The sequence below is a fragment of the Patella vulgata genome, chromosome 2 (assembly GCF_932274485.2).
Source record: "Patella vulgata chromosome 2, xgPatVulg1.2, whole genome shotgun sequence".
NCBI lineage: Eukaryota > Metazoa > Mollusca > Gastropoda > Patellidae > Patella > Patella vulgata.
The window spans coordinates 25,750,293-25,769,773 of record NC_065880.2 but is presented as its reverse complement, the minus strand read 5'-3'; the positions used below and the strand labels follow the sequence as shown (position 1 = coordinate 25,769,773).

At 33.6% G+C, this 19,481-nt stretch overlaps 1 protein-coding gene across 2 annotated transcripts; it reads right to left on the bottom strand.

The window, feature by feature from the left end:
• Positions 1-295: 295 nt before the first annotated feature.
• Positions 296-19,404, bottom strand: LOC126809583 (sodium-independent sulfate anion transporter). 2 transcript variants are annotated; one of them, XM_050534212.1, is made up of 22 exons: positions 19,261-19,404; positions 18,828-18,929; positions 18,327-18,508; positions 17,453-17,555; positions 14,973-15,177; positions 14,266-14,351; positions 13,630-13,709; positions 12,732-12,786; positions 12,474-12,567; positions 9,782-9,960; positions 9,264-9,336; positions 9,121-9,171; positions 8,627-8,687; positions 8,153-8,208; positions 7,653-7,793; positions 7,281-7,339; positions 5,632-5,703; positions 5,294-5,396; positions 4,567-4,634; positions 3,898-3,963; positions 3,515-3,608; positions 296-2,907 (listed from the first exon to the last, which is right to left on the bottom strand). In XM_050534212.1, the coding sequence occupies exons 2-22, from the start codon at positions 18,840-18,842 to the stop codon at positions 2,852-2,854; spliced, it is 1,899 nt and encodes a 632-aa protein (XP_050390169.1). In that variant the 5' UTR covers positions 18,843-18,929; positions 19,261-19,404; the 3' UTR covers positions 296-2,851. The 2 variants fall into 2 exon arrangements, with proteins under 2 accessions (XP_050390169.1, XP_050390170.1); XM_050534213.1 differs by having other exon boundaries at positions 19,300-19,404.
• Between the last annotated feature and the right edge of the window lie 77 nt (positions 19,405-19,481).

The window sequence follows — 19,481 nt, the reverse complement described above, 5'->3', positions numbered from 1 at the left end:
CCAAGCCTTACTCTTATGGGTGTATATATATATATCTGGAGGTTGAAGTAAATTCGATTGTTTCTTTGTTTTGATCCCATGCTTTGTACTTGTAGGGTTGTTTGCCTATGCTTTGTACTTGTAGGGTTGTTGAATAATTTGCAAGTTTTTCTCTTTGACACAAAGAATAGCTCAATTCACATCTCTCAAAATGTTTTCTTTCATAAGATATTGTGGATGGACTGACTAACATACTGATATTATGATACACATAATCTGATTATTTCAAATTCTACAAAAGGGACAAAACTAAAAGATAACTGTAAAGTTTATTTCTGATTTTTGGCAAATAATATACTGTTAAAGCCCTCGCTTATTTTTATAACCAAATATATACAAAATATGAAAATATAATATTCAACAAATAAACCTAATAAATCATAACATCATCCTGTTTCACATAAAACATTTGATTCAATAACAATGGCACATATTAAAATAAATATAATATAAGTGGGTATAATTAAAAAATGAGTCCAGTTTTTCCACAATACATTTGAATCCTGCTTTACAAGCCAGCCAACAGTGAGATTGATGTCCCCCGCCTTAACACCTTAATCAACAAAATAAACAGATGACACTCATTAAAGTTATTTGCACATTTATAAAGCATTGAGCAATCACTCTGCTTAATCTCAGCCGAAAATGCTCATTATCGAAATTAAGTCTGGTATAAATGTATTCAACAAGTTTCATCACTCTCACTCACAACCAAAGTCTTGACCAAATAAATTACTTTTCTCTGCTTAACATAAGCAGAAAATGCTCACCATCACATTCAGACACAACATTCATCTAATGAACATCTACACCAACTTTGGACATTCTAACATTAGAAGCAGAGTTATTGTTTTTTAAATGTATGATAGACAAACTTATTTTAATTGTCCTGTGTTTTTTTTAAAAAAGCGGGGGACATCTAAAAAGAAAATAACCTAATACGAATAATATTTGATTCGCTGTAAATTGCCATAGGTCTTAATAGTAAAAAAAAAAAAAACTTCCGGGAGTGCTGAGGATTCTGCCAAAATTGCCATTTCCTCAATCTAGTGAAATAAAATATTAGTTACATACAATATAAACTGTGAATATTAATGTGGTATTCCGTTTTTATGCATGCTAAATTATTGTGCTTTATGATATTCTAGGTTACTATAAATAAATCATTGTTTGTGCTTGATTTCCTAAAATAAGCTCAACTTAGATACACAAAGGGGAATGTTGATAATCTTTAAGTACCATTAATGAGCTTAAAATACAGATGTGAGATCACGATTTTAATTGGCATACCATTAATTCAAGTAATGGTACAGACACTTTGCCAATGTATAAGATGGTGGTCATATGACGATTTCACAGAAATCTGTGCGTGCGTTATAGTGTAATCGGTATTTTAAGTTGTTTAAAGGTCACTAATGATATGCACTCACAGCAGTATCAATATATTACTTAATATTTTGCTCTTGACCTTCATACCACAAATATTTCTACTTTTATATACCCATAATAATATTGTATCATTAATTCATTGTCCTGGTTCATTGTATTCGATTTCTTTCAAAAATTTCTATCAGAAATGGCTAAGTACAAATATACAATATATCGATGCATCTTATTCTTAAATTAGTTAAGAGAAGAGAGAGAGAGAGAGAGAAATGGGGTTTAACGTCCACTCGACTCAAACTAGGTCATTTTGAGACTAGCACATGGTTCAATTTTATTTCAACAACTCGCTTGCATGTAGGGGTCTTTAGGAATGGGAGGAAACTGGAGGACTCGGAAAACCCCCACAAGGTTGGACAGGCTACCCTACTCCTTGTCACGTACAACCTGGGAATCGAAACCCCGCCAGTTGACTCAATGACATATCTTATCATACAGCGCACATGTGCTAACCATTCAGCCATCCAACCCCCCAAATTAATTAAGATTATGAGTTATGAATGTTAAGAGAGTATAGATCCTTGAAGGTATGTATGCAGTACTTCATGTACCAGGGATATTAGTAATTTGATAACTGAGTGAAGGACAACTGATAACAAATACATGTAACAATACAAGGTCATCTTTAAATATTGATATCAAGATAAATGGTTAGTTTTTGGTTCATCAAGTATATCTATCACTATGATATGATTAAAAACATAACTGCAATATTCAACCACATGACCCTTTTCATGTAAATAACAAAAAAGCTTTGAAATGAAAATGGTTATGATCATAAACATCAGAGCTCAAAAATATTCAAACTGAATTTTTAGTTAAAACTACTGGAACGTGTTCTGTTATTTTTCTCCTATGAGATATTTAACTAATATCAATAAATTCAAATAATATCCCTAAATAATGGAAAATATATTGACGTGAAAGATATATAGTTTCCAACAATGCACCAAAAATAGCTCTCAAATTGATCATTTCAGTTGAATCTAATGGCACTCGAATAATGATTTCTGATGTGACCACAACAAAATATGTCTTGTCTGTGATTGGCAGTGGCGGATGCAGGATATTAGGTATGGGGGAGGAGGAGGGTCGGAGCCCAAAATGAACATGTTTCATAGAAACAGAATAATAACTGAATTTTTATGCTGTTATCTGGGGGAGGGTGGATGAGGGGGGGGGGGGAGGGAAGCTGGACCTGCCACTGGTGACGGCCTTTAAATTTCTAGCCACACCCAAATTGATATATAGATATGTGAACTGCTCATTCATTACTTTAGGCAGTCTACAACTCAGTTTGTTAATTATTCATTTTTCATGATGAATATAGTTGGTTTGTGCTACTTCGTATTTCATGGCATGGACATCACTATACATGACCTATTAATGGCTGGCTTTCCTCATCTTCTGTGGGTTCACTTTCATCTAAAAAAAAAACCCCAATCATTTATATGTAATAAACTAATTATAATACCATTTGGAGATGTGAACAGATTAGACCAACAGCAGACCAATTTACAACTAATATGCATCCTTAAAAAATTCTGAACAACACCACCATACTCACACAAAATTTATGATTTACAAATAATTTTTGATATATATAACTACTGTCACTAGTAGATTATTATTCACATGGTTCTCCCAAGTTACGTAATTCTTCATGTAACTAATGGAAATAGTTGAAATTCAATAGGATTCTGTTTATCATTAATTCAGACAATGCATACAAAATTTCACACAGGTCGCAGGATTCTAAAAAGTGACAAAGGGCAATAACTCTGCAATAAGTTTTGTTTTATAACGAACATTAATGCATAAAATTTACCATGGTTATTTGTATTGTAGACATTGATTGGTCGGCATACTATACTCACTAGCCAATTAAATTTATATTGACTTTTGAATGTAAGGCCTCAATTGAGAGAGTTCATTTTTTCCTTGCATTGGAAGATGATGTATGGTATAAAATATTTGTGCAGGTCACGAACCCCATGACAGTTCAAAATTTAATTAGAAAAAGTATTCTTACCTTTTACATACATTTCATCAGTAGCTTCTGCAATTGTTGAATAGAGTCTTAAATTGGGTATCTCAGCTCTCTGTATAACTTTTAACACTGATGCCTATTACAAGTAAAAATCCAAACTTAATGATGAAGAAATGAATAAAATATAAATGGCAAATTGAGAATATTTCATACTGAAGGTGAATCTATTTAGAATTTGAAGTTTTCGTCTCATCCCTTGAGCCTGCAAATTCACTTTGTAGATGTAAAGTAACTTTACAGACTTTTTCTCTATAATTGTTTTTTTTTTCTTTTTAGTGAGGTAAATTTCTTGATCTGTTTTGTAAAATAAAGTTGTTTATACCTATTTAATGAGGTGCTTAATGTAAGAAAAGTGTAATACCCACCGATATATGACATAACACAACTTCTAATTTATGTTGTTTTAAATCAACCATTAATTCTTCTATAGCCTAAAATATACATTTGTTAAAATCATAATGTACATGTACAAGCAATTAACAATGTCATATGAAATGAAATTGGGTTTAACATCCTACTGGGCTAATGAATACGGGCATACACAATGCAGTGTGCTATGAGGGGAATTTTGCCCAGATAGCAGTACTACAGTCTACCCTTATATCAAATTCCAACTGCCAATGGATCTTTTACATGCATGCCAATGTGTACAGAGGACCTCAGTTTTTTGTTTATTCTGAACAGCTAGATAGCTGTTCTTGTCAGGCCCTCCATCCTGAATCACTGACAAGGGAATGACATGATCAACTTTATTTCTATATTCTGACAAAGCATAGAAAACAATGAGTGGTGCCTAGCATAGTTCTCTGTATATATAATTAGCAGATGTCGAACATCTCCTTTAATCACTGGACTATGCCCCTCCCATCTAGAACATCAAAAAATCACTTGATGTTTAGTAAATATTATGGGAGTTTTGAATTAGATATAGGAGAGGTGATCTTAATCAGCTGAATAGGTAGCCAGCAATATATTTGTAACATTTAATGATGCTTGATATAATAGAAAATATTTGCATGATTCTGTGTACTCACCAATACGGCTGTATAATCTAAATTCGAAATATGAGAAAAATCAAATATCACAGATCTTCTTTTACCACCTGAAAGATCAATTATAAATTATTACAAGGGTCTCCTTTATTATCTGTAATACATCATACATGTAGTTTAAGTATACTACATTACACAAGAAACAATTATATGGTATACAGCTCCAGAAATAAACTTCTAAGTAACCTGTACTCATATAAATGTTTCATGTGTTATTCTATTCATCAGTTACTAAATGCCACTTTAACAATTCATAGTACATTACTTGGCATTTCTTCCTGCTGTGGTTCAATATGAATGATCAAAATAATCATCCAGTTGGCAAAGATCATAATAGTCATATTAATCCACCTATTGAAATGTATAAGTTATGTTCTGTGCTTATAAAAAGATTTCAACACAACAGAAATTTTTCTCTCTATAAATAGAGTACATGCAATATAAAATATAAATGAGATTGTTCAATGCACTAAGTCAAACTAGTTACAATGGAGACATAGAAATGATTAACTTTGAGAAATTTCTAATTAGCAAAAGACACAACTACTGTAATAGGTTGATGTGTGTACAAAGTTTCATCAAGATCTTGAATGGTTTACGAGATTTACTCTGGAAAGGAGGGATAGAGGAAAGGGTGGGCATAGCCTATTTCAATATCTCTCCCTCAACATTGTTTGGCCCAGAATAAAAGGACCAAAAGTAAACGTACCACTAGTTGCTTTAAGGACTATAGTATCACTAATATATTCTGCTGCTGGAAAATTGATACCTTTATCTGGTTGTACTATTATAATACCTGGTTGATAATTATACTACAAAATATAAAACAATAAACATAAATTATACTACAAAATACAAAATAATGACAAACATAATTTATACTACAATATACAATATAATAATGACAAAAATAAATCGTAATGGAAAGCAGGAAATAAATTGCACCAACAATCAAATGTTTCATACAATATACTTGTTCCTGATTTTGATCAAATTTATAATCAATTAATTTTAGGTATAATATCTAGGTATAATATATAAACTTACATTTAATTTTGGTCTTGCTAATGGATATAGAATCATTATAATAGATATACCAATACCAACTAATATACCATACTATTAAAATTATACAAAACATAACATTATATTATTAATATGCTTTTAGTTTTAGTAGAAATAAAAAATTATATCATACATAAGCTTCCTAAATAGTTAATCAATATAGAGCAGGAGCCCAGGGGGTCAACCTAGCTGAAAAGTGTACCAATTGTCTCCTTTATGGTATCAATGTATGTATATCTGGTATCATCAGAATGTAAGTCTGCCGGGTTTCTGGTGGTGGGTGTGGTATTCCATGCCCAAAATGCCATGCCCCCCCAACTAGTCTAGATTAGCTCAAAAGTGTACCACATGAAAATCGCACAGCAATGTACCGTACATCTTCAGGTATTACAAAAACACTAGTGGTGGGGTACCCCTGACAGAGCTATGTAATTGCCAGACATTTGTAGTGATGGAGTATCCCTGACAAGAGTTATCTAATTTCCAGACCAAAGCTAGGCTAGATTAGTTCAAATCTGTACCACCTAAAACAGCTTTTGAGTTGTTCAGTACCACCACAGGAATCATGAATGACCACTGCCAGACAGTTTGTGAGGTGGGTTGCCCCTAACAGACACGCCCAAAATAACATGACCCCCAACTAGGATAGATTAGTTGGCACTGTTCCTGTGGTCCAAAAAATTAAAAATTATGCCAGGATGCGTAGAATACTAATACCTAGCACATATGGAAGAGGCGATAAACTGCGGTTGTAGGAACAATTTTATTTTTCAAAAACGCATTTTTAGCCCCATAAAATGTTTTTTGCCCAAAAATCAATTTCTTGCAATCGCAGTTTATCGCCTCTTCCATACGTTCTAGGTATTAGTATCCTACGCATCCTGGCTAAAAATCTATTTTTTTAGAACACGGGAACAGTTCCTGCGAAACTAGCCTAGTTGGGGGCGTGGCATTTTGGGGCGTGTCTGTTAGGGGTAACCCACCGCACAAACTGTCTGGCAGGGGTCATTCATGACTCCCGTGGTGGTACTGAACAACTCCAAAGCTGTTTTAGGTGGTACAGATTTCAGCTAATTTAGCCTAGCTTTGGTCTAAATATTAGATAACTCTTGTCAGGGATACTCCACCACTACCAATGTCTGGCAATTACATAGCTCTGTCAGGGGTACCCCACCACTAGAATGTCTGTCAGAGTGTTTTTGTAATACCTGAAGATGTACGGTACACTGCAGTAAGATTTTCGTGTGGTACACTTTTCAGCTAATCTAGCCTAGTTGGGGATCATGGCATTTAGGGCGTGGAATACCACACCCACCACCAGAAACCCGGCAGACTTACATTCTGATGATACCAGATATACATACATTGATACCATAAAGGAGACAATTGGTACACTTTTCAGCTAGGTTGACCCCCTGGGCTCCCGGTCTAATACCTGATAAAAGTATGTGTATTGTATATTAGACCTGGTTGTGTATACTGCATGTGTAATTATGTTTTAAAACAGCTAATTAGTTGAGTACTTTGTAGTTTGTATATACAGTATATACATGAAAATCAATCATCAATGTTAGAGTACATGTGTATTATATATAATGTGTTAACAGCATGTGTATTAATAATAAACCTACCTCTATACCTATAACTAATGATGATAAAAATGTTACAATCAATGGAAATAAATCTAATCCTATAAAACAAAAAGTAAAACATATTTAAAATGATAAACATGTGAACATTTTTTTAAAACAAATATAATGCTCACTTCTTTGATAAGTTCTGTATCTAATCCATTAACGGCATTTCGTGATTGAGCACATCATGGAATGCAATCTCTGGATTGTCATGCATTTTGTTCTTAAAATGTCACATTGTATGTACAGTAAATCAGTGATTATATTTTATGTAAATGGTTTTGTGTTCTTAATGTCCTGTAGTCTCACTATTTTACATTTTAATAAATAAATCATATAGAATTTTTCAAAATTTGAAAATAAACTTACTGTCGATCTTCCACAATATTTTAAGTACTTTCCAATCAACCATTTGTAATACAGCAGATATAATAACAGCACCCAAGGCAGCATCAGGTATATAATAAAATAATGGTGTTAAAACTTGAAGGGCTAATAATATCAGAGCACCTGTGGAATAAATAAAAGACTGGATATAAGAACAAAAATATTATGATGACTGGATGATCAGTGTCTTCAGATATTTATAACCTATACAAATTGGGAATGAATGAATGGAGGAAGGGAGGGAGTTAATTCAAGACTAACTATGTTAACTCTTTATTTCAGTTAATTTGTTTCTGGTCAATTCTCTATAGCAGTAGGAGGAAAATGAAGAAAACTGTTGTTGTTATAAGCAGATGACTCAACTCCCTATCACATGCAATTGAGCACTAGCACCCCTCCCCACCCCCTATGTCATTACAGATAGTGAACTGTACAGAGTAGTATATGATTAAGTAGCAGAATTGAATAAATGTTTTATTCACCTGTAAAGATGCCTGATGCTGGAGTTTTCACACCACTCTGAGAGTTAACAGCCGTTCTATAATATTAAAAACTAAACATGTAATATCTTAAAGAAAAGATACATCATTTCCATTTTTCGCTAAAATATCCAATTTTTCAGGGCTTAGATTATTTAAAATTTAATTAAGAAAACAAAATTTAAATACCAATGCTAGATTACCTCATGGCTTGAATTCAACCAGATTTTTAAAAAAAGCCCTATTGAATCTGTTCGCCTAAGACAAAATGGCAGCAGGCATATTACGAGCAGCATAGATCAATGAAAGTTCAATTAAACATATCTTTGTAAATATTGAACGGAATTGAAGCAATGTGACTCTAATACATCATAATATTAGAACTCTCATTGTGGCATTGCAATGTCATGGCTAGAAATACTATGGCTAAGTTCTTTTGTAAAGAGATATCTTTTTTAGAGATGATTGGGAACATACCTAGAGAAACTGCCAGTTACTGGATATGATGATACAAAACAACTAAATATATTAGCTACTCCTATAAATATACAAAACAAGGTTCAGCAGACTTAAATACAAAGTAAATTTCATCCCAGTGTTGGCCAAGAAAGTTTCTCTCACGGTTTTCCAGTGTGGTTTCCCCTTGAATGTAGTGCACATCGAATGGTCTGGCTAGGAACAGTGTCTAGTCGTTCAAACAGGATGACTGAAACCTGAGGTGTACAAGTTGGCATACACATGGAAGAAAATTTAACAGTTGAAATTCAAAATAGGAGCAGGCGTAGCACTTCTGTTCGGGCAAAACTTTTCGTCACAGCCAACTGCATGTTTTAGACCTGTCTTCATCAGCCCAGTTGGTGCAGAAAAGTAGGACGCTAAACCCCCTTTCATTTCATATTCCAAAATATCTGTACACATTAATAATTTCAACTCTTTCCAACAGAATGTCACTGTATCAATTTATCACTTACCTATTGCAATAAGTTCTTGTGTTGGGTCTATTTTATACCTATTCTGTCTTGCTGAAATAAATCAAATTTACATATTGAAAGTGAATTCAAAAACATATAAAATGAATAAAATAAATTGGAGAACGTTTTAACAGAAGTCTTACCAAAAGCTTTTCCAATTGCAATAGTCTCCACTAACCCAAGTAAAGGCACTATACCAAATCCTACTCCAATTTTCTGAAATAAATAATTGTATTTTGGGGCATTTATAAGTTGATACTAGTTTTTACAGCAGTCTATGGGAACCATGGTGGCTCAGTGGGTATGGCCCTGGATGAATAGTCAGGAGTTCTTTGGTTGGATCCTGGTGTAGACTGAGAAAGTTCCTCAGGGTTTTCCAGCCTGCCTTCCCTCTGTCAGTCGTTCAGGAAGTGTCAAGTCGTGTGGATTGGACAATAAAGTTTAGTCCTATATATACCATTGGCAGCACATTAATAATCCCCTTACAAATTGACAGTCAGAAATTGTTTTCTTCAAAACAATATTGATTGATTCTCTGCATTATACTTTGGCACATTCCGCTGACAATTTTTCAATTCTCCAGAAAAATTGTTACCAAACCACAGTGTTTCATTTGGAAAGATTGCTAATTCTTTTCAATATAAGACATATATATACTTACAGTAAATATATCCCCAGCTGACTGAGTTATATTTTTAGATTTTAGCGAGAAGGCTGGTGGTTGAAATGGAGGTAGTCCAGCATGTAGATGACCAGTTATAGTTAGTTTATCTGTTATGTTCATACTTATTAAACTAGCTGCTATACCAGCCCCTGCTATAACAACAACGGCATTAGCTCCTGAAGTAAACAAAACAAGCCAACAGTGAGGCTGATGTCCCCCGCCAAAATCCCCAAATAAATAGATGACACATATTAATTAATCGCACATCTATTTTTTTTCCAAAGTATCAAGCAATCAAACTGATTATCAACTATACACTAAGTTTCATCACTCTCTATCAGATAGAATCAAAGTTATCTTGTCCCAAAGCAGGAAATTGCTTATCTCCGCTTAGCTTTAGCTCGATATGTTAATCATTCAACTCAGTCAAGACGAACATCTACATCAAGTTTAAATATTCTACCTCAATTAGAAGAAGAGTTGTTATGTTCCAAAGTCTTGACCAATCAAACTGCTTATTGCTCCTTAGCCTAAGCAGAAAAATTCTCATCATCAAAACTTAGTCAAGGTATTGATGTAATGAAACTATACACCAAGTTTCATCAATCTCACTTAATTAGAACCAAATTTATCGTGTTCCAAAGCATCAACCAGTCAAATTGCTTATCTCTGCTTACCCTAAGCCGAAAATGCCGATCTTCGCACTCCATCAAGGTATTGACCTCATAAACCCCTACACCAAGTTTGAACATCCAAGCTTAATTAGAAGGAGAGTTATTGTGTTCCAAAGTCTCGGCCAATCAAATTGCTTATCGCTCTGCTTACTATGAGCAGAAAATGCTCATCATCGAACTAAGTCAAGATATTGATGTAATGAAACTATACACCAAGTTTCATCACTCTCACGTAAGTGGAACTAAAGTTATCGTGTCTCAAAGCATCAACCAATCAAATTGCTTATCTCTGCTTACCCTAAGCAGAAAATGCTTATCTTCACACTCCATCAAGACATTGACCTAATAAACACCTACAACAAGTTTGAACATTCTAGCTCAATTAGAAGGAGGGTTATTGTGTTCCAAAGTCACGACCAATCAAATTGCTTATCGCTCTGCTTACCCTGAGCAGAAAATGCTCATCATCGAACTTAGTCAAGGTATTGATGTAATGAAACTATACACCAAGTTTCATCACTCTCACTTAATTGGAACTAAAGTTATCGTGTCCCAAAGCATCAACCAATCAAATTGCTTATCTTTGCTTACCCTAAGCAGAAAATGCTTATCTTCACACTCCATCAAGGCATTGACCTAATAAACACCTACACCAAGTTTGAACATTCTAGCTCAATTAGAAGGAGGGTTATTGTGTTCCAAAGTCACGACCTATCAAATTGCTTATCGCTCTGCTTACCCTGAGCAGAAAATGCTCATCATCGAACTTAGTCAAAGTATTGATGTAATGAAACTATACACCAAGTTTCATCACTCTCACTTAATTGGAACTAAAGTTATCGTGTCCCAAAGCATCAACCAATCAAATTGCTTATCTTTGCTTACCCTAAGCAGAAAATGCTTATCTTCACACTCCATCAAGGCATTGACCTAATAAACACCTACACCAAGTTTGAACATTCTGGCTCAATTAGAAGGAGGGTTATTGTGTTCCAAAGTCTCGACCAATCAAATTGCTTATTGCTCTGCTTACCCTGAGCAGAAAATGCTCATTATCGAACTTAGTCAAGGTATTGATGTAATGAAACTATACACCAAGTTTCATCTTTCTCACTTAATTAGAACTAAAGTTATCGTGTCCCAAAGCATCAACCAATCAAATTGCTTATCTCTGCTTACCCTAAGCCGAAAATGCTCATCTTCGAACTCCATCAAGGCATTGACCTAATAAACACCTACACCAGGTTTGAACATTCTAGGTCAATTAGGAGGAGAGTTATTGTGTCCCAAAAAGTGTGACGGACAGACAGACGGACGGACGGACTGGTCTTCTCGTGCATAGGCGTACAGGGAAATTTTTGACTGGGGGGGCAGTGGTGGTTGGTGCCCAAAAAATGTAGTTAGTTTTTTAGTATGTTACATAATAATAATAAATTCGCTGTTAAATTGGACACATTCACGAACACAATATTTTTTTTATACAATTTTTACAAAGTACAATTGTGTGCCCAAATTTTCCCAGCATTTGGTGCCCCCCCAGCTCGTACGCCTATGTTCTCGTGGATACACTCTTAACTTTGATTAAGAGATAGCAAATTTGACATAACAAATGAAATAGTATTGATCCTTACAAAATTTTGTTCCGCAGTAACTCGGTTTTCTTTTAGTATGACTGTACTATGAACAAGGCCCCAGACATCTTGGAATCAAAAATCAAAGTAGGGTTGGGTTGAATGGTTAACGCGTGAGCGTTGCATTAAAGGTCTGTCATTGAGTTAAGTGGCGTGGTTTCGATTCCCAGCTTGTATGTGACAAGGAGTAGGGTCGTCTGTCCACCTCGTTGGTTTTCTCTGGGTCCTCTGGTTTCCTCCCACTGCTAAAGATCCCTACATGCAAGAGAATTATTGAAATAAAATTGAACTATGTGTTAGTCCCAAAATGACCTAGTTTGTGTCGAGTGGATGTAAAACCCCTTTCTCTCCCTCTCCCTTTAAAAGTATTTAATATATACCTACCAGTTCCAAAGAGCCATAGAAATTTACGTGAAACTTTTTGGCCAATTGTTAATTCTTCTGCTTTAGAATCTCCCCAATTTATGTTACGTAATTTCTATAAACAGACGACAAAAATAGTTCATTACACCACATTTCTCTAACAAAGTCAAAATGTTAGTAAGCAGTATAGTAGAAATGGCATTAATAGTAACAATCTAAAAAAAAGGGCTAAAATTTGCATACTTCGTATTATTCAAAGACTTGACTGAATATCATTACCTTAATAAAATACAGAAGAACAAGACAGGAAAATCCTAAAATCATATCCCAAATTCTAAAATCAGATGAAAAAATACAATTTTATATGGTTACCTTTTCGATAGTATACACAGGAGGACAGCACAATACACAAAAAAACATACACATCATTTGACAAACAATAGGCAATGTCTGTGAGACAAGTACTAGGAGAAAACAGATGATAGACTAAGTAGTTGATTTTCAAATGTTGGAAACAGATTCGGTGTAGATCTGCCAGTATGCTCTACATCCATGAAAGACACTTCACTTAACAGAATTCTACATATTTGATTTGAGTAAAAATTAAAAGGTTCTATTTAATTAAATTTAGTGTGTAGCAGGTAGCTGTTTCAAAATTTTTCATGTCTGACATTTTTAGTTGGGGTTAATAGAGGCCAAAATCAAGTCACCAGAAGTCCTGGTCCCAAGTTCACAAAGCATTCTCAGACTTAGGTTAAGAATTTACTCAACTTTCAATCACGTTTATAAGAAATATCTTTATAAGAAATATCCAGAAACACAAAACTGTGCACATAGTTTCTTATTGATGTATTTGATACAGTAAAACAGCAAAAGTTTTATGAAGGGCTATATTTTAGTTAAAATAAATCCAACAATTTTGAGTAAAATCTTAACTTAAGTCTGAGAATGTTTTGTGAACTTGGCGCCTGGTTAGCCTCAAGAAATAGGGTCAATAATCTTCCATTTCCTTTAATAGATTTTAACTCCAAAAAATGTTTATGTTATGTAGGATATCGTGTTCTGAATAATATCTATGATTTGTACCGGGAAAAAAAAGTAGACCTCACTAATTTTCATACTTAACACCTATGATTTTTGCTAAAATCTTTTTAATTCCATTGAAATAAGAACTTACTTGGTTTTCCCAAGTTCTGCGAATGTATGATATACCATAGGTAAGAAATCTCTTGGAATGTTGGATAATCCAAATATATGCTGAAAATAAAAACCATACTGTCTTAAAATAATTACACTTTAAATGAACCACAGACAAATAGGGTCTGAAATATACTCAAAATACTTGAAATTCAGGATATTTATCACAGAATCCAAGACAGACTTTTTTCTGTTTTGTCCCCTTATAATATGTATAATCTATTTTTCAAGTGAAACCCACACATGGTCATTTGCGTTTTTTGAAAATATCTAAATTCTACAAGGCCTTATGCACAGAAAATTTACTCATTCTGATTATTTAACATTAAATGAGGAAAATAATACCCAAATAGCAATGGTTGAAAATCTCACAGTTTGGATTCAATCGGATTAGAAAGAATCCATCAAAAGATTTTATCCAACACTTACAGGTGACACTGGCTTGTTTATATTGTCTGCAGAGGCTTCCTAATCTTGCTCAATTTATCATATCTTTGTAAATAATGAACAGAACTGAACCATTTAAGGCCGAATCCACTGTCTCAAGTGTAGTTTGCAAGAAATTCAAAACTCCAAAAATAGTTTAACAATAATAAATATAAGTAGATGTACCTACCTTAACTTGACCAAATGCTATAGTAATAGCAGCGGCTGATGTAAAAGCATTGATAACAGGATAAGAAATGAAATTCACTATTATACCTATAGAAAAAAATATATGTGTTATATTCAGCATCACATGTAGGGTTTAATGTCTGTTTTCACATTGTGTGGAATTGCTATAAATGTTCTTTTATAAAATAACTCGTTTCTGAAATGGTCGAAAATATTTTGATAATACTTGATAATTACAATTTGTTTTATATAGATAGAAACTTAACCAAGGCACTAACACATTGCTTGATGAGTATGGCACTGGCTCATTGACTAGGATATCTCAGGTTTTATCCTGGTGATGGCCAAAAAAGTTCCTTATGAATTTTAAAATGATTTTCTCTTGTCAGTGGTGCAGACCCAATGGCCTGACAATAAAAAGTGTCTAGCCATTCGATTGAAATGAAAACAACAAAGTACCATTGGCAGGATGTTAAAATTGAAAGTTGGAAATTGATAAAAGGGTAGAATGTAGCACCTTGATCTGTCAGGGGCAAAATTTCCCTCATAGCACACTGCATGGCATATATCAGTCTTTATTAGACTGGTCGATGAAAAGAATTAAGTCATTAACAGTTAAATCTATTTCATTTTATTTCATAATCTGAATGACATTTTATTTGTCATCTTAATCAAGTTAATATACTGTATCTTTAAATTAAAATTTACCTAAATTTAGAAGACCCATAATTAACTGTATAATACCACACATTAAAGTTAAGACAATGGCGTAAGTAGCATCATTAGGTACTGGTGATATAGCAAATGTCCCTGTCATTAATGACATAATGGCCGTTGGACCTAGGGTAATGTCTTTAGATGTTCCCAGAAAACAGTAGACAAAACATCCCATAAATGATGAATACAATCCATACTGAAAAATAATATATTCTTTAAATAATCAACTCGAAACATTTACACGAAATATGAATTCACCAATAAGAATTTGGAACGCTTGAAACTTCTGCTTCCTCTAGTGTATTTATTAAAGTGCTTATGTCATGTGAATAGCTGTTGAATGGCTGTATACTATATAAGGACTTTATATTATTCTGTGACTTGGGCAGTTTGGAGAACAGTAGTTGCAAGCAGTGTTAAAACTGAGGTACAATAAAATCAATGTAAAAAACATAACTTTTCTCTAAGTTTATCAGGGAAAAAGGGCAGTCAATATTTACATGTACCAGATGCTAGTCAATGGCAGACAGTATTATAATAGGTTAATGTGTTTATAAAGTTTCTTAAAGATACCTAGACAAAAATAAAATCCTAACAAAAACAAATAAGTATTTACTGATCTAGGGTCTTAAGTACTACATGTACATTGTATATATGATAACTGATATTGAAAACTGATATTGAGCTGTAAATTAAAGGAGCTAAATCCCTAATCTTTGGCCCTAGAAATGGACACAAATGGGTCGCAACGCATATAATAATATAATATGAATGTATATAAACTGATCTACATTCAATCCTTTCTGTAATTTCTAATTAGTTATGTTCGGCGAAATATGCAAAGAGTCAAAATTGAATGGCAGTCTTTTGCATCTGTTATTCCAGTCTACATCTGTTTAGCCTCGATTATCGAGTAGCTTCATTACAAATGGCACTAAAAAGCATTCTGGCATTTTGTCTTCAATATTGGATATCAGAAGAGGGGGGTGGGGTAGGGTGGGGTGGTGGATGGCCGAATGGTTAGCGCGTGCACGTTGTATGATAAGGTGAGTCCACTGGTGTGGTATCGATTTTCCTGTAGTACGTGACAAGGAGTAGGGTCACCTGTCCAACCTCATGGGTTTTCTCCAGGTCCTCCGGTTTCCTTCCACAGCTAAAGACCCCTACACGCAAGAAGCGAATTATTGAACTAAAAATTAAACAAATGACCTAGTTTGTGTTGAGTGGACGTTAAACCCCATTTCTTTCTCTCTCTCGGATATCAGAAGCCCATCTTTTAACGGTAAGATAACAACATCAATGTTGATTTAAATTGACCAATAAGTCTTGTTTGCAATGTTGAAGACTGTGGATGATATAGAGTTAGGGACTTGCCTCCTAATCTCTAACAACACCTGTATTTACATGTATACCATTACAGGTGTCATATGTTAAACCATGTATATATAAATATTCTTTTGATGATTGTGAGTCATACAGCTATATATATATTAATAGTGGTATTCTTTTAAACATAAATTAGTGGTGTCAGGTAACATCTGGAAATCTATTGCTAAATTCATAACAAAAATACTGTATTTTAACCAGACCTATAAATTTTACTGAAGATAGGGTGACCCACCATAAATAAATATCTCCATATATCTCGACAATTACGCCACAATATTTATATATATGCCAAGCCTCAAATCAGTTTCACACAATTATAGTCACTAAATAAACGATCATGTTGTACTTAATAAGCTATGACTATTAATCATGTATAAATAATAGACTGAAAACTGGTTCCAAGAGTCGTCCATAACATTCAGACACTTTTGAGTAAAAGATAGGTTACGTGCCCTTGTTTTGAAATTAGTCTCGCTTAACCAGTCTATCGACCAATCTACGTCTGATTGACAGGTCGGGATAATCAAGACTACTTTTTTACGAAACATAACAGAAAGCTAGAACAAGAAATTGAATTTAGAAATAAGCTTGTAAAAGTAAAATGAAACTACTGCTAGTATCATGTTCCTGTCTAACCCGAGTGATTAAGATATTATTTGTACTAAACCAAAAGATGCCGCTCTTAACGGTACAGTTAATGATAAAGCGATTTAAAAAATGAAACGAATGTAATTTCTAAATCTGCTGTAATAACCAAGAAGCTTAAGTTTACTGCTATTCAAAATCGTCAACAATAAAATTTTTACGGCTGTAATAGTTGATAGATTTGTAGAGAATTGCACGTGCCATGGCTATTTATAGTATCATACTGTCAGAAAGTTGGTCTCGGCACGGCGAATGTGCACGCTTCAGTGGTATTCTCGAACTATCAGCGGTGGACTGTATTTCTGTGAGTACATGGGTCACCCTACTGAAGAATGTTATTTTAAAATATCATGTATTGGTAAATACCTAACAAAAAAACCTATTTATTTGTATCATTTATGTGAAATTTAACTCTAATTATCCAAAACATACCGTACCTGTGGTGGTAGACCAGCTATTTTAGCATAAGCTAATCCCTGGGGTATCACAGTTAATCCTACTGTTAATCCTCCTATTATATCACACTGAAGAGCATTTAAACTGTTGAAAAATAATACATCAAATAAATATTGAAATAATTAAAAACAGTCTCAATGGTTTGATGAGAAATAAAAAAGTCAATAATTCAGGTTAAACAAAATATGTTTAAAAATCATTTTTTAGAAAAAAATACATGCATTTTGATAAATACATATAGTATTGTTATATGGAAGCCGTGGTGGCTTAATTAGCTAAGATACTAGTTCACTAATCAGGAGGTCTTGGAGTCACTCCTTGTATGTGTCGCAACAGTTCCACAGGATTTTCCGACAGGGTTTCCCCTTGTCAGTGGTGCAGGATGACATGGAACAATGTCGAGTCATTTAGATAGGACATAAAAACCAGGGTTCTGTGTACACATTGGCATAGGGCAAAACAACCCTTGTCAGTTGAAATTCAACATAAAAGTAGTAAGCATCTGCCCGTCTTCATTAGCCCAGTAGGTGCAGAAAAGTAGGATATTAAACCCCATTTCATTTCATATGATTTTATATAGTATACGGTTAACCGTTATGTGGGTCTTGTCACCACACATTGCAAAAATTTTTGGTGAAACCAGACCCATTATAAGCCTAGATTAACATCAACAATAGGACACCACAATTGACAATGCACAAACGTGGGTCACTGGGTCATCACACACTACTTACACTTTCTTGGTTCCAATTTTCTTATTAAAATAGCTATATGTATGTATAGTAGAAATAGGATCACTGAGCTTCTGAGCGTAGCGACCCATAATGAAAGGGTTAAGTTATCTATGATGCTTACTTATAATTAGGGAGCCATTTTATAATCGGTAATTTCTTTTTTAGTGTCTCTTTTGTACATATATTACGACCTATCTCTTTCAACTTTTCACTTATATGAATAGATCCCATAGTTTTAACCTCTGATGAATTTGTATGGTCAACAATCAAGGGTTGTTGTTCATCATCATTGTCATATTGTATCTAAAATATAATAAACATTACATTACTAAGTTAATTAAAAATTGTCTGTTTGTGAAATGAAACATGTACACAGTAGATTGTGTTGGATATTTGGATACTTCCTAAAAAAATACATGTATTCCGTGCCCATTTGACAGTGACAGTGAAGTCTGAATGGAGGCTTAAGTGTAAGCCCCACAAATGCAAAAAGGAACAGTTAAATCCTCACCATGGTATAATAAAGTGAGAATTATGGACAAAAATAATAAAAATAAAGCAAAATGAATTATTAATAAGGGCTGTATACTATCTAACTTTATAAAATAAATATTCACTTTACCTGATTACTAGCCATGTAGATATAAATAACTGATGATTTACCAGTACATATCCATATATTATAATTGTAGACTTACTTCTGATAGGTATAATTACCGTCTCTCTAAAAGAAATAATGCCATTATAGTTGTATGCATATAAATAAACATAAAAATATGTATTGCTTCATTTATTAAAGGAAAATAACTTTTATGCTAAATATCTAAACACAGAGATTTAACATTTATTTCTAAAATTCTCCTTATACAACTTTGAAACAAACTATCGGTAAACTGATCAGTGATAAGATCCAAAACAAAATAACAGTAATTAACTTATTAGGCCTATATATATATAAAAGCTAATTGAAGTTCAAGCATTCTAATTTTTTATCAAGCTTGATAATTTCGTTTCATGTTTATAAGCGTGATAAACATTTCAATAAGATAACTAACTCATAATGTCATATAAGATAACCGCATCAAAAGACAAACCATGGGATCTTATATCTGTCAGATATTTGACTATCATTACTGAACATTCATTCAAAACTTTCACGTCTGTCACATAATGGATGTTTCTATATGTCACATGATCCAAGGAACACTAAACATTCTTTCTAAATAAGAAAGCTATCCACTCACGTGACTTCGGCTCTTTTTTAAAAATAAACTCT

What these genes read in the sequence shown, in the direction of transcription:
- LOC126809583 (XM_050534212.1), bottom strand. An exon ending in TAGCTGGTCTACCACCACAG is followed by an intron (nt 15,178 to 17,452) that starts GTACGGTATGTT and finishes ATTATTTTTCAG; the next exon opens with TATGGATTGTATTCATCATT. An exon ending in TGCAATTGGAAAAGCTTTTG is followed by an intron (nt 9,172 to 9,263) that starts GTAAGACTTCTG and finishes GATTTATTTCAG; the next exon opens with CAAGACAGAATAGGTATAAA.